At 31.0% G+C, this 17012-nt stretch overlaps 1 protein-coding gene across 1 annotated transcript in view; it reads right to left on the bottom strand.

Moving 5' to 3' along the window:
- The window catches only part of LOC143048659 (protein O-mannosyl-transferase TMTC1-like), a 37428-nt gene extending 21962 nt beyond the window's left edge, over positions 1-15466 (bottom strand). The window contains exons 1-6 of the mRNA XM_076222454.1: positions 15100-15466; positions 11628-11805; positions 8073-8146; positions 6108-6281; positions 5132-5204; positions 4278-4381 (exon numbers count right to left, since the gene is read on the bottom strand). Coding sequence (XP_076078569.1) covers positions 4278-4381; positions 5132-5204; positions 6108-6281; positions 8073-8146; positions 11628-11805; positions 15100-15392 — 896 coding nt within the window. The 5' untranslated portion in view covers positions 15393-15466. The remainder of the gene's footprint in view (positions 1-4277; positions 4382-5131; positions 5205-6107; positions 6282-8072; positions 8147-11627; positions 11806-15099) is intronic.
- Positions 15467-17012: the final 1546 nt, after the last annotated feature.

The following is a 17012-nucleotide window of genomic DNA, read 5'->3' as shown; positions in this document are numbered from 1 at the left end:
TTTTTCTGGGTAGGGGGTATTGTAACGTTTGTGGGTCATCGTAAATTCCCCTTTTTCTATTTTTAGATACTATATATAACTATAGTTGTCCGGTCACTTTTTCGCGGGGATCGTTTATCTCGTGCTTGAACTCAATGTCCAGACTTGGATATTTAAACCTCGTCAGGGCAGTATTTCTTTAGATTGGGGAAAACTTTCGTATTGGTAAGTTGTATTTTAAATTTCAATTTATTTTGTATTTCGATGTTTGACTTAAATATTTATTTCTTTACATTTGTTATATTCTTTTCGGTCTCGTAGTCAAACAGTTCTAAAATGTTAAATTTACGTTTCCGTTCCAGAATAAATAGAGGGAATTGTACACTAGCTTGATATTTTATGATTTCGGGTTTATAAAGAGATGGGTTTCAGTTTGATAGCGATATTTAGACAGAGGGTTAATCCGAGGGATATTTTGGAGTAACGGTCGTCAATCTACGGGATTGTTCGTGCCTATTTACTCTGAAATAGAATTTTGCATTATCGCATGTTTTGGTTTTGGATCTTGAACTGGTCAATTTTATTGAAAAACGTTTTTCAAACATTGCTCTGGTTGGATTGAAAGCTAAACGGGAAATGCGATGGTTTTTTTTTACTGGATCGATTTTTGTTCCCTAGTCATAGAATAATGAGATTCATGTTCTAGTCTAACAAAGTCGGTGGGAACCAGTGGGTATAATTATTTTGTCTCGGAAGGTTGACGTCACAACTTGATTGATTGAATTTAGTTAAAAACGAATAGTGTACAGCTCTCAATATTTAAAGTAAACGGACACCTCAAAATTCTAGTATCATTTATTTTATTCAATTAGATAGCACTAAGGCCAAACGCTTCTTTGAAATGGTTAACTTGTATGGGTATTTTTCACCGCTTTGTTTGTCCAAAAAGGGGAAGTTCGAAAGTGTATTGAAATTCTAAATTGATATTTTTGCCCTGGAGATACCGCGATATGATTTATGTATTTATGTTGTCTTTGTCTATTAAATATGAAACTGTTTTATGAATTTTGGTCATTTGTTATATGAGCGAATACATTGCTTGGCAAATCGTCATCACTGGTCATTTTTAGGTTTCTTATTCCTGTCATTATTGAATTTACTGTTTCGTTGTATGGTCAGTATGCTGTCAGAAGTCCTGGAGCGAAAGCACAGGCCGAACCCTCTCTACCAGTAACGTAAATGGCTGAGCTAGCAGGGTATAATGTCATGAGACAGATTATGAATGAGAATACGTTTACACACGGAAACCCATTTACGTTGCATTATTGTTCAATGTTCTCTCCCTATAAACAAGTATTACTCATCACCAGTCTTTAAATACCCAAGATGTTAGATACTATCGTTAGGAGACGTTATTTGTGGGATGTTAAAGGTATTATGGCAGTCCATTAACAGTTAGTTTACTTAAGTGGGGAAACTATAATAGCCTCGAGATATTGTTTATAGTTCGACAGATAAGGTCACTTTTATTATTGGATTTGTAGCCAATATTTAAATACAGCCAGTTAAAATTTGTAACAGTTTTCAATGACTGAATAGCCCTCGGACATAGATGAAACATTGTGCTCTGAATTGTCATAAACTCGGGAGCCTGTTATTCGGTGGTTGTCGTTTGTTGATGTGTTACATATTTGTTTTTCGTTCATTTTTTGTACATAAATTAGGCCGTTAGTTTTCTCGTTTGAATATTGTTTTACATTTGTCATCTCGGGGCGTTTTATAGCTGACTATGCGGTATGGGCTTTGCTTATTGTTGAAGGCCGTATGGTGACCTACAGTTGTTAATTTCTGTATCATTTGGTATCTTTTGAAGAGTTATCTCATTGGCAATCATATCACAATTTTGTTTTTAATGTGTAATGAATGTTCAAATATCTATCAGAATATCAAATTAGTAAAACTTTGGCCCATTAATGTTCATGTTTTACTGCAACTCTTTTACCCCTAGGAGTAAATCACAAGATACACATATATGATGTCTTGTAATTCTAGATAGTCTTTAGAACCACCATCTTGATTAAATATTGACATCCAAATATAATTGTAAATAAATGCAATGCAGGCGGTACCATAAATTTTATAACCCTACTTAAAAAAAGTAATAAAATATGAATTTTATCTATATTAAAATTTTAATATAGGGATAATATATATAAAAATGGCATTAATTATGGAAATATGACCTGTTAGATGCAAAGGAAATTTGAAGTGTTACACACTTTCTGAATTTGAATAATAACATTTGTAGTATGATGATACATGTTGTGTTGGTGATAAAAACCTCAAAATTCGTAAAAAAAGTAAAATTCTCTACATAAATCAATTCAAGGAAAATACTTCAATATTTCATTGTGAATAAAAATCTGAATACATTTTTTGCCGGTGATATTACGGCGATGCATATCACCTATCTAGCTTCTGACTAGCTTTACTCTGGGTTTGAGCATAATGCATTAGAGCATTACTTGCATAAAATGTAGAAACGTATTTCTTTTAATCGAATGAAGAAAACGCCAAAAACAAAACCAAAAAACGTTTACATATATAAAGTTTTTTAGACAAGGGTACTGTAAATGCTAGTTTTTTTTATAATTTTAAATCGAAAATATCCTACTAATTGTTTGAAACTAACATATGAAATAAGGATATGAAGTTAGATTTCAAATGAGACTATTATTCAACTGTCCTAATATAATGTAAGTAGTTGTAGTCCATTTATACACAAAATACATGTTGCATCTATTATAAATTGCTCAAGCAAAATAACAAATTTGTTAAAAAGTAATAGGCCTATGTAATATTAATATTTAATATTGTTTCTTTTCATATTTTCTTTTTAATGTAGAGTGCAGTTATTATTTTCGTTTTAAATACACGCAAAGATAATTTGCTATTCACACAGTTTATAGACTCAAAATGTAATTTTATAATCCCGAACAAAAGAAAAGGTGTATAGTTGTGAAGAAAGCATTAACTGTACAGCCTATGTCATAAACGCAACCTTACTTAATAAAAATATCATATATCATAAAAGTGAATAAATGTCATCTAAATAATAAAAAGTATGGTAAAATACAGTAAAGTATTATATTGCTATATGCACTATGTCACACCATCTTATACATTTACTATTTAAGAAAATTCTCATCAAGTTCTTATAGATACTGAGTGTGTCATCAACTCAAACCAAATTGAAAATTAAATCTTTTAAATAAAGAAAAATGTGATTTACATTTTTAAATTTCATCATTAAGAATATTGAATAGAATGCAGGGAACAAATATAATAAAAGGTCTCAGACATTTAAAGATGTAAAAACAAAAAATGGACGAATAGAAAAGTTAAAGTAAATGGAAAAACAATAATTATCATCATTTTATATATATGTATGTAGGCCACTTGATACAATATGTTTCTGATTAGTCTACATATCGTAAGATTACCTTTGTGATACATGAACTATTTTCCATAGCTGATATAAAAATAAAAATCGTTAAATTACCAATAAAACAAATTCATCAAAAGTATATAAAACACTAAATTAAATTTGATATACTTGATGCTCGTCCAATTAACCTTGAAGTTCTTTAAATGGTACAACAACTTTATTTGTCAATGTTTCTTTTGGGTTTATAAATATATGCAAAGCATAAACTATCATGGGTATTCGCCTTGTACTTAAGAAATACAGAATAGACAACTTTCGAGTTTGAGCGTCACTTAAAAAAACTCGTCAATTATGCGCACCTTAGTGACGTCATTTTCAAAGTAGAGGGAATCGCCTGTATCCCTGCACTATTAACGTTCATCAAGCACCTTAGTGATCGTCATTGTGCAAGATAACCTAGAAATAGTATTTGTTCAGTAGGTACATTTGTACTTAATCACTATTCCCTAATGACAGCTGTGCTGATTGTCAATTGTGAGAATTAAAGCCGAATAATTCGTGCATTATAGCATCGTAGTTTTCCAACCACTCGCTCAACATTTGAACGGAAGTGACGTTGCCCCTAAACGCACGAATGATGTTAACTAAAACCAATGTTTTTGACGGAAATACATGAACTCGAAAATTGTCTATTGCGATGTGATTCCAAGTAAAGGACATTTTTTTAACAACTTCAAGTAAACATATCAGTGTGGCTTTAAACTTGAAAAATGAATTAAAATGTGATATGATTTGTATAATTGCCAACTTGGTAGTATCTTTAACAAACGATAAAGACGATGATGATTACCTTGTGACTAGATAAGGTGAAAATGAGGCTGGATTATCTTGATGTTGAAATAATGGTAGCTGCCCATTCATAATCCACCATCTAAACAATAACAAGAAAAATATCTACAACAGAAAACAGTTGACGATATATTGTGAATATGTTTGTGAATGGGTTTTGGTTGTTAAAAATAGTGGTTTTAAAAGTTCTGAACCTTTTAATCCAGAAGGCAGATAAAGATAATAGTAAAAACCAAACCTGCGCATCACAGGACAAAAGAACTGAAACAAAAACCCTTGGGATACATCACATGTTTTAGAAGGCCACTGGTCAGGTTATTAAATATTTTACAGTAAAAACATAATTCAAAATAAGTTCAAATTCGGGATATAAAGTCAATAAACTATTTAGATGGTCGTCATCATTTTTTTATAACAATGCTCGAAGTCTACCTGCCGGGCATACAAAATGAGGCGAAAGGGGCGAATTTTAGTATCCTAATGAATAAGTCATGTCTGTTGAGAAAATACTAAAATGTTATCAAATTGAATGTAAGACTCAAACTTGTAAGTTTCTTGTTCTGCCTATTTTCTCTGTTTTGTATTTCTATTGCTCTTTTTTCTTCATTTTTTGCCTATTATTCTGTATTCTGTAAACCTCATACAGATTCTAGCGTTCGCTTTTGATGTAGAAGTTTGAGAGTAAAATATAATACCATCTTTGAGCATTACAATATAACAATCACAGGGCAACATCCGTTAATATCAAATAATTTGTTTAGCATAACGTGCCATACACTACCGGAGGACCATTTTAAACGTCAGTCTCTTCCGCATTTACCATAAAAAGTAAAATCATAATTTTTATATACTTACAACTAATGTAGTTACTAACAAACGCTTTACTAATGGAAGACAACCTTTAGAGAGATTCTTATCTCTGAGACATCTGTAAAAGTAAACATATTCTTCAAAGTAAGAAGCATTTTATATAATGATACTTCTGGCATTTTGTTTGGTTAACACAAGAGAAATAATCTACTCTTTTCAATTGCAAGTACTGTATTGCCTTTCACCGTGACGCTTTATCCAAGTGTACATATTTGAGAGGGTGGCAGGGCAGATTGTTGCCCCTCGAAACTTGGCTTCGCCTCGTTTGACAATGTTTTCTCGGAGTAATAATCTGCTCTATAACTCTTTCAGCTACAATGTATGTGTTATTAGTACAAAGAATAGTTTTTTGCTCTGTTGCGCAATGGTGCTGTTGATTCTGTTGTGTAATAAAACATCTCGCTGTGAGTTAATTAAAACTGTACCGTCTGATTTTAACAGTTCAATATGTTCCGAAATCATACAAAAGAAATTAACTTGTCTAAGATCCCTAAATATTGATGATCGTATACATGTATCAGTAATAAGCATAATATTGAACACACAAAAGAAAAACTATAAAGTATGTCTGAAATATTAATAAGCTTTTCGACGGGATGCCTCTTTATATATATATATATATATATATATATATATATATTAAACTGAAAATCTATTCAACCAGATAGATTGGTAATACGCTAAATATGTATTGCTTAATACCTTGAAAGCCGACATTTTCCCATCTAGTTTAGGTGAAAACTAAAATCTTCGACGAGCATTATAATATACGTATTTAATCTGGCACCAAATGCAACACGTTAAAATAAATCTAAACATGTCTACGCACGACAGCAAAATTACAACTGTAAAAAAAGTTCGTATCAAAGCACTGGCCTAACATTACATTAGTATAAATATGTGATCAACATCAAAATAAAATATTATAAGTATCCATCATATGTATAGACTTTATACTTACTGTATAACTCCTGGTTTACAACATATAAATACATCATACAACATACAAACAGGTAGAACCATTATACCCTGTTCTTTGCACAACATGGCCAGGATACCACATACTATGCTGACCAGAAAAATAGGAACACTCTCTACACGGGCAAAGTGTTCAAACTTACGAATGCGTAGATTTCTGAAATGATATGTGTATGTAGACGTTATAGAAATTCAGAAAACATATATATTCCAGATTGTTTTCACGTTTGAATTGTAATAAACACGAATGTTATTACATTTCCCATAGCACGGCATGCTTTAGAAAAGTGCTGACTTTAAAGAGTTAGAATAGAGTGTATCAGCATACAGGGGTCAATAGCTAAGTGGCAACATTTAGCATCTTCTCTAGGTGGGAAACATCTTCTGTAACGGAATTTGGTGTTCGGGGAGTTGATTGATGAATATGGAAACAAGATGTAGAAAGGAAGTGTAACCAAATATCAGGGTGCTCTGTGAAAATTCGATAGATATTTCATTAATTTCTATAAGGTGATAGTATATTTATTTGAGTGGAAATGGACGTTGGCGAAGGATAAATGTCAAAACTAATCAAAAGCGATACATGTAACTAGAAATTGCGCACATGAAGCTTGTTGTCCAATCCAATGAAGCTCTTGGTTCGTAGTTCTCATAAACCGTGAATATAACGACATATCTGTGGATGGACGGACGGCACTCAGAAAAGACGGGCGGTCGAACAAAGTTAAGCAGAATCCCTCATTTTGAGCGAGTATATAATTAGTATACTTCAATTATATATAAGATGTCTATCAAAATCAAAGATAACAATGATCTAAATGTATTCGTAAAATCTGATTTGATTTTTTAATAAGATAACATTCATAATAAGGATGTTTTTGTAATCATATAACCGCTGATAAATAGATTATATAATTACATCTCGCACTGACATCACCTTTAAGGCTATTGTTAAACTAGTCCATTTGATTTTTAGTCTGATAATTAACTTTTACGTTTGTCATTATATTGAACAGCTACTTTTATTATAACTTTAATACAGATCTAGTGGCATTTCTGTATTTACAAGTGACATAAAATATCTCGCATTTTTTATAATTCGGTGATTCAATTGATCGAATACAAATATAGTCTGAATTTTAAAGAAAAAAACAAATATATATAGCTTACGATGACATTTTCACAATAGATATGACATTTTTTACCAAGTGTCATTTTTTATATTTATTATGTCAACAGATTAAAAAATGGCACAGAACAATGCATTCTTTTTTTAGATAAATAATGATGCCTGTTATTTGATGCATAAAATATGTACAAATACTATTTCAATATAGTATGAACCAAAATGATTGACTGGAGTGTAAAACTAGAGGCTCTTAAGAGTCTGTGTCGCTCACCTTGAGTCTATGTGCATATTCAACAAAGGACACAGATAAATTCATGACAAAATTGTGTTTTAGTGATGGTGAGGTGTTTGTAGATCTTACTTTACTAAACATCCTTGCTGCTTACAATTATCTCTATATATAATGATTGGCCCAGTAGTTTCAGTGGAAAATGTTACCCTACTAATAATTTTGATCATGTCTGGTTAAATTTGGCCCAGTAGTTTTAGAGGAGAAGATTTTTGTAAAAGTTAACGACGACGGACGACGCAGGACGCCGGATGCCAAGTGATTAGAAAAGCTGACTTGGCCCTTCGGGCCAGGTGAGCTAAAAAGGGTCATCCTTGGATTTCTCCGATCCAGCAATAAGAACTTGGGATAAAGAAGGGCTTCGTCTGGGTACAGGTGATGTGTAAACATGCAGCAACGTCTGAAAGAATTGTGGACTATTCATACAATGTCTCGTGAAGTGCCAAAAATACAAAACACATCTGCATTGACCAAAAACCGTAACATACTTATTATAGATGTAAATGTTTTTTACAATGATATGAACTTACTTGGCATACAATATAAAACTAAACATAAACAATAAAGCTGATAGTACTTCTGCTCTGCCAACTAATCCCGTCACCTAAATAAATAGAAATATTCATAATGTATACATTTAAGGTGATGTATATGTTTTAAACGTATTTGTTTTTAAAATATAATTGTATAACTTGATATACAGAATAAAAAAGATATTATAGAATATCTGGACGAGATTACTGATTAAAAAAGACAGAGCAGCAACTACTGATGAAGTTTTGACTTGGGATAGAGTGACTGAACTACCATTGACAAGTTTCCAGATTCCAGACAAAGTGACAGGAAATTTCATAAAAGACTGCTATGACTAACATGGCCTCAAATTAAACTGCAACAAAGACCAAAGCACCTTACGCAAGACACAGAAATAAAAACAACACACAAAGGACCTGACTCCACGACAGAGAGATATCAATATTGACTTACGAAACAGAATCTGAAAAATACTTTGTAAGAATGATCAAAGTACCTGACTCCAGACACAGAGAAAACAACAAAGACTAATGAACCAGACTCCGGAAAAAACACTGCATCATAGACTATATCACCTGACTTCAGACAAAGAGACAACAACAAGTGAACTACCAACCAATACCTGACACCGAACAAAATGACAACAATAACAACCAAAACACCTAGTCCTGACAAAAAACAATAACATCAAATAAAGCACTCGACTCCGGACGAAGAGACAACAACGACCTAAATAGCACATGTATTTTGACAAAGTGACAAAGCAATGACCAAAGGACCTGACTCCGGGAAAAGAAACAACAACCAAATCACCTGAATCCGGACAAAGAAACAACAACAAAAACAACCAAAGCACATAACACCTGACTTCGAAAAACCATGGATCATGAGCATATTGGACATTTTTTAGACGTGTGGTATAAACATACAGAATTACAAGTTAGTTGTGCAATATTAATTGAAAGTCACCCAATAGATTTAGTTGTACTTTCTGCATACATTTACTAGTATATGCTATATGAAAAGTGCATTCTCAAAAATGAGCAAGAATTTGTAAGATGCACATTATCCCTCGTCAGCTTTGTAAACCTACTTTCCATACATCTATTTTTCGTCCCCATGAGTTTATAAATTCAGTAAGATTCTGAATTTATACAATACAACCTGGTGATGTGTACATATCAAAATTAAAATGTTGTTTCTAGCTCGACAAGTATCTATATTCTTATCTGTATGACATGTTCTGTAAGCCAATGCTTGTCACGTATAGAATTATTAATATCACATAAAGTTTTATAACCTTTTAACCTATAAATGAAATATATGAATATTAAATTTAAAGCCCAGCTGAGTTTGTCAATGAAACTGCAAGCAAGGTTTAAATTTATTTCTTGACAAGCATTAAAGTATACATTTAGTATTCTATACATAATATAGCGATTTGAATTTTAAATTTAAGTACGTAAATGAACTATGAAGTTATACCTCGTAATCTATATAATAGGAAAAAATCTATTAGTTAATTTCCCTGATCAACTTCAAAGCTAGTCTAATAAAGCTGAAACTTTTAATCTTCAATAGTTAATTGTCACATAAAAGAAGCAAAAAAGGGAATTACAAAGAAAACCAATTAAGCAAGCTCTTGTTCTTTTCATGACTTCCTGTTTGCTCGTGTATCCACATGTAATATCATTTTTTGTTACTGGTTAAACTCAGGACACTGAGAAAAAGACTTCCTATAAATGCACGTGACTTTAGAATAGTTAGAATACGGAAAGGTGTTAATTTTATAATATTTGTCGATGAACAACACTATCCGCAGATTCAAGAACTTGTTTAATTGTTTGTGTGTTTATCATTTGTAGTCATAATCATCTTTTAATAAGGAAGTAAGTTTGTACACTTTTGTCAGATTTAAAATGAAGTGCCTAAGATTTTTTTCAGAAAGTGCCGAAACCTATCTTCCTGTATTTTAGATTGTGAAATAAAGGTAAGTTAAAAGGAAGGGTACATGTTTACGTCTTAGTTTCATTTGGTATAAAATAATTTAACAAGAGAAAGACGACTCCAGATTATCCGCGAAAGTACCTTGGAATTCTACTATAAACTATATATGTTCGGTATATCTGGATATCCTTGACAAGTTCTATGATAAAATTCAGCATTTTTTCTTACTGACTAGATAACACAGAAACACGAACACATTTTAAGTAAACATGAACTACTATTAGATAACTTTTTACGCTTAAAACCAGCATTCAATAGTTTATACTTTCACAAAATCAAATATGGTTATTTACAAAGTGCAAATATTGTGCACATAAACCTCTATTTGCTTTTAATTTTCTGTAATTGATATCTTAGTGTTATACTCTATCTGAAATCGTTAACGTACTTCACAAGTAACATCTTAAAATGTAATGATGTTTATGAAATGAGTTTTTAACACGGATAAAGCTTTCAAGTAGAGCTATTGAAGGATAAGAGTTCAATATTACACTCTATTATATTTACAAGTGTATTCATGAGCATTTAATTTAATCTAGGTCTATTTGATGATTTATTCTGAATGGGTAATCAGCATAAAACAGCATTCAAACTGATAACTTTCAAATGAATTTATATTTGCTCATTTAACTGCAAATGTGAAAAGTGAATAGCAATGGCGAGTGTCGTCAAAAACCAGTTCCCATTTTTAGATAAGAAAAAAGTAAAAGGAAAAATTAACATAAAGTATCAAAATCACCAGCGTTAAATATTCAAATGTATTCATCCTATACATGGATCAGTGGATTAAATTTTAGGTCAAATATGTACAATGACTTTTTGGACAAATAACTTATCATTTTCAAGTCAAAATTCACTTTAAAGAATATAAAACCAATTTGTCTACTATTCATTATAAAGAGAGGATTACAAAAAAAAGAATTCATCAGTTGAATGACATTACGTATAGAAAGTCTCATTCAATGTATCAAATTAAAAACTTCACAAGTAGTCCGTATCATACAGGATAATAGTTTCAAGTGTTTTTAAACGTATACAAACATGTTAACAGATGTTCAACTAACATTTAAAGAGGGGTCTCTGAATACTATGTGATGTTGTATGGACTACTAACAGTTAGGTTATAATATTTGAGAGAAAACAAAATAAAAAAAATTAAAAACTATCCCCCACCCCCTCCCTCCAAAAACAGGGTTGTTAACGATATGTTTCCAAAGAATTATTGATGTGGATATAATATTGTAGTTTTTTGTGTCTGTTTTTGTCTTTTTAGATAACTTGAACCATTGGACATCATATCATATTATATTAAATTATATGTTAACTCCTTTTAACGTTTCGTGTTACCGGAGTTAATCGCCATCCAACAGATATCATTATTTTGACAACACTATATAGAATTCTGAAATAACTTCACCTTTAGCTTTTTCATCTATTTTAACATTAATTTTGATACCAACTTGAATATGATTATACAAAAAATCTGTATTTGATAACGGTCATTCCGAAGAAGATTTATTCATAAAATTGATTATGTCACTCACTGCTTCGACATGTACAGGATGAACAGCAAACAACAGTCCTGCCAGCAGTGAACACTGAGGAGACAGGTACAACACATACTGACATGTCCATGTTAATACACTGGTAACTAACGCATGGAGAACTACGTTTACTAGATGGAAATATAATGGTTCATGGCCACTCACAAAGTAGTTCAATCTGAAATAAAAACAGCAATAATTGGTGAGCCACCCAAAATAAATTAATATTAAAACGCCTACCATTTTCATGATATTGTTTTGTTACAGAAATATAATGATTGCATTAATATGTTGTATTTTTTTTAAACTGCCTTTTTAAAATTGAGAACACTTCTGTTCACTCCTAGTTCTGCAAGGTTCTTTTTAAACAAAACAATTTTAAATGATACTATGACAATTGTTCTCATTTTTTTAGGGGCCAGCTGAGACCCATCTCCGGGTGTGGGATGTTTTCGCTTCGTGGAAAACCCTTTGGCGGCCTTCAGCTGTTATCTGCTCTTTGTCATATTTCCCATTTATAGTCTCAATTTTATTTAAAATTTACAATTGGTAAAGACTAACTGAACATTTTCATGTTATCCCATTGTATGTAATATTTAAGATGAAATGAGGTCTACCAAGATAGGTACTTATTACATGATAAATGAGTTATATAATTATTACTTTGACATTCCTGAGAAGTACTTTTCCTTATATTATGTGTTATTGAAAACCAATTTCCTATCATTTAAACAACTTTTAATTTACAAATAAAAACTTGAAACTAATTTATACTTACTTGTAACCAAACACAAATTAACAAATGAAATTTGACACAAAATTTTGTTCATGCATTTAAATTAAATATTTAAAACGAACATCAAAAATGGATTCAGGAAAGCTGACACTGTAATTTAAGGTGGTACCTAACACTACAGGGAGATAACTCTGTAAAGTTAGATAAACGTTTTAATTACGTTGTGTTGGAAAAGGAATATTAAGCTGCTCAATGATCAAAATTGTAGTTTGTCAAACTGCTATATAACCAGTGTAATTTTTCTGACCAAACGGTTGGTTCAAAATTTTTGAAATTTTTATATTTTTGTTAAAGGGTCAAAGTAAATAATTTGACAAACTTTAATGAAAATTAAACGAGCCAAATTAATTTTAGTGAAAGTTTTGGGTACCACCTTAAATGATAAATTTGAGAATTCCGTTGACAGTCCGTCAGAAATGAAGAAAGGTTCACCAAACGAGTTACGTTTTTGTTTTAAAACCGTTTGTTGTATAAAAATACCTCATACGTAATAGAGTAATAAACCATTATAAGCAACACATTTAAGAGACTTAAATTATTGAAAAATAACATACACAATTTTACTTCAGTGCATTATGAAAAGTTCATTGGTCTTATTTGGTAACTCTCTTTAAATTGACAGAGAACTAGTGAATAACGGACTGATGATTTTAAAAGAACCTCCAGCATTGCTCTGGGTAGTATGCAAAAAATAATTTATAATTCGTTAATTCTATTTACATATAAATTATGTTTGTTGTTTCTATGATTTACGTTTTACTTGCAGGTTATCGATGTTTCTGTATGAGAAAAGACTCCTAGCAGTCCTTACAGACATTACTATCATGCATTGGGTATACATTGTTCGTGATACGGGCACCTGTAGACATGTTGACAAAATATGAATTTAATTTGAATTATTAATCTAAAACATACAAGGAAAGTAATCGGATTACGTTTAAATTTAAATTTCAAATGTAAATATTTACGATCAAAATGGACAGAAAGCATGTAGATTTTTATACAGACATTTAATCTGTCAGATATTATGCGAATACATATCATAAGTACACAATTGAAGAAAAACATCATAGTACTGCAGGGGTTTACAAGTACACCACAATCCGTATAGGCTCTAGACATAAACAAAATGTACTTAACTGATTGGTCATACACTACTAGACACAAAATTATAACGAGCTTTAAAACTGCTATATTTTGAAGTAATGTATAAAAATGACAATCTTACTATAGCAATAAATTAAAATAATGTATGCTGCGGTTTTAAATTTTTAAGTGCGTCACTGAAGAAAACAAACCATCAATGTTCACTCGCCTTTAAATGGTCCTAGTGTAAAAGATGAGTCTATCTATAATAATTCCTTGACATTGACTTGATAGATGTAGTTAAATTAGCAAGTAAGTGTATGTTAAAACATCAAAAAATAAATATATAAAACTATTAATGTCTCTATTTCTTGTCTTTGTTGTTGTACAATGCTAATTATGTGTATTGAATAATACCAAAACAGTTATCTGCATAATAAAATGGTAATGATTTCGAATCATCACATAGTACAGTCTTATATATGTTAAATATAAATATATTAGAGCGTCAGCTTGTGTGGGTGCATTGAGACTTCAACAATGTAATGGACAAGACAAGACAAGACAATTTATTACAACTTAGGCACACGTATGGTGCTACAAGAGGATAACAATTATACATTAAAAATTACATACATACTTATACATTTACAAGAAAGTCACACAATAGATTAATAATTGATATCATACAATAAAACTGAAATATATTTGGTTGATTTGTTTGCAAAATTCTTAATTGCAACGTGATTAGAAATTATTGTAACATGCTATGAATTATGAAAATATTTTTTCAATATGTCTTAGAAACATGCACACTTTTGTTAGCACTGGCACGTTACAGTGTGATAATAGACCAATAAATTTCAATTGGGAAGGATTTTTTATGTAATATGTAGGTATATACCTTTCTCTTAAAGACATAATTTGTTTATTGGAACATACAAAAAAATAATGATATTCGTCACCAATGGTATTTGAATCGCAGTGACAGCATATACGATTTTCTCTTGGTGTATTTTTCCACCGACCAACTTCTATAGGGATTTTGATGTTTGAACATCTAAATTTACTGTAGATGTATCGATCTGCCACTTTAAGATTGAGTAAATATGGCTCTAAACAAAACATTGTTTTGTATGAAGCATAAAACACACCTCTAGATGAGTTTGTCATATCAGCAGATAGGCTCTGTCCGAATTGGTCAACCAATCTCTGTTTTATTTCTTTTTTAATATCCGAACTTTTGATATCACCCTGTGCATTCCAGACAAAAGAAAATCCTGTATCATCTAAAATTTGGAAGAACAGAGGTGAATCTCACATATTATCCTAATGTAATTGTAGACAGTAAATAAGATTTTATCGACTTTGATTTATTTGATGCACCAGAAATTGCATTTTGCAACAATGTTTCAACTTTCAACAAAACACTGATGTGAAAATGTTATAAAGACAAAGTCAAAATCAAAGATTTTATTAATTTAAAATCCAAAATCTGGATTGTTATATTAATAATACCCATGTCATATCAAAACAATGACTGTGTTATCTTAAATATAACAATTTAATATTAAAACAAAAGTTACTTACCTGAATGATAAGATAGTTAAGGGTCTGTATGATTTATGGCTGGTATTATCCGACATTGATTTACCCCAGAAATCATTGCAGAATGTTTTAAAAATTGGATTGTGTCCTGTCACATCAGCATTATGTTTTATTGCAAATATATCATCATGTAAAAAATCTCCATGAAGACCATTTATAAAAGATACACACGCCACAATTAACGTTAAAACTTCATTCATATATTTCTTACTTTGATCCAATCCGATAAATCTATAATTTACATGATTTTTAATGTAATTATTGTTAACTTCCATTATACTTGAACAAGGAAATATTAAAAAGACAAGATGTCGTTATCCTTCAAATCTGTCATAATATCCTTTTACCTGTGAAATGAACAAATTAAAATTCTACCGCTACTTATGTTGATGATCTTTAAACGTCACATGATCGCAATGTGACTTCTCTCGTGCGTGTCAAGAAAGTAGAAGAAGAATAGGTAGGAAAGTCATAATGGAAATACAAAATACAAAATGAACATTTCTTAATTTTCTAGAAACTTTTTCAAATCAAAAAAGGAAATTGGTGTTGCCGTTCATGTCTCAACTACTATTATATTATATATTTGCAAGTGGCATGCGCACATTCAGGATCTTGAAAAAGAGGGGCCCTTGACAAGTAAACGTTTAGAGATTTGTAGTGATACTTACAAAATGCTCATACAGTTATCATATATGAAGCTCTATAGGAGGGAGCGGCTAGCACCTATACCCTTTTATCCGCCCCTTAGTACAAAAAAATAGTTTTAACATGACAAAACCACTAATGATACTGATAAATATATTAATATTAAAACAAGGAGAAGTGGTATGATTGCCAATGGGACAGCTATTCATCAAAGTTCAAACGAAGTGGATGCAACCAATTATAATAGGCAACAATATGACCTTCAACAATTGGAAAATCCCATACCGTATAGTCGGCTATAAAATGCTCCGCCACGGAAAAAAATGTGAACTAATTCAATTTGGAAAATACATACTGAATAGAACATTTTAGATTTACAGTAGTTTATTTTAGGTTGGATGGATGCAACTTAAATTAAATGTTGTTTTTCAACTGAATAACTCTCAAAAAATAATTAATTGTCACTAGATATCATCTTTTAGATTGATCTGTGTGGTTGACTCCAATTAGATTGTTTCCCCTCTCCTTGTTTGTTTTTCACACAAGTTCCTGCTTAATATGCCCAAAGTACTTTTTTATTTGATAAGAAAGCGTAAAGTATTTACAAACAAATTAGTTGAAGAGAACTTAAAGATTTTTTGAGATATATGCAAACAAACACATTTTGTCCTTTTACGTTATATGATGCTTTAGTTCGACATATAGATTTTATAGTACTAGTATATGACTAAACCGCAAAAAAACATAAGTTCGTTTACCAATTAAGAGATAACATGAAACATTATGTTTGAACGTCATTGCGCATGTTAATCTATTTAACTTCGTGTTCATAAATTTTGAAAGAGGATTATCTTTTTAAACTGCGTCCTATGATATAAATTAAAAATCCCCGTGTGATAATCTGGAATAATAAAACACATTAACATTCGTTCATAAGTTGTTCTACCCCAACTGTTGTATGGCAAGTAATTAGTATGAAATGTTTATTCAAGACTCTACAGGTTCTTACTACATGACTAACATCCCATGCATAACATTCTGTGTAATGGGGTTTATATTCATCGTTCATTTGTCTGGTTTTTGTCCACATCAAACTGACTAAGTCGTGTATTCCAATATATCTAATTCATATTAATATTGTAAAGAAATGTTTTCTTTCTTTTCAGCACATGTTATAGTGAAAATCTTTAAGAACGAAAAAAAAATCTCCTCACCCAACTAAGTCCTGACATGACTAAATCTATCCA

This window comes from Mytilus galloprovincialis, chromosome 10 (assembly GCF_965363235.1).
Source record: "Mytilus galloprovincialis chromosome 10, xbMytGall1.hap1.1, whole genome shotgun sequence".
Taxonomy (NCBI): Eukaryota; Metazoa; Mollusca; class Bivalvia; order Mytilida; family Mytilidae; genus Mytilus; species Mytilus galloprovincialis.
This window is presented reverse-complemented; position numbering and strand designations above follow the sequence as displayed.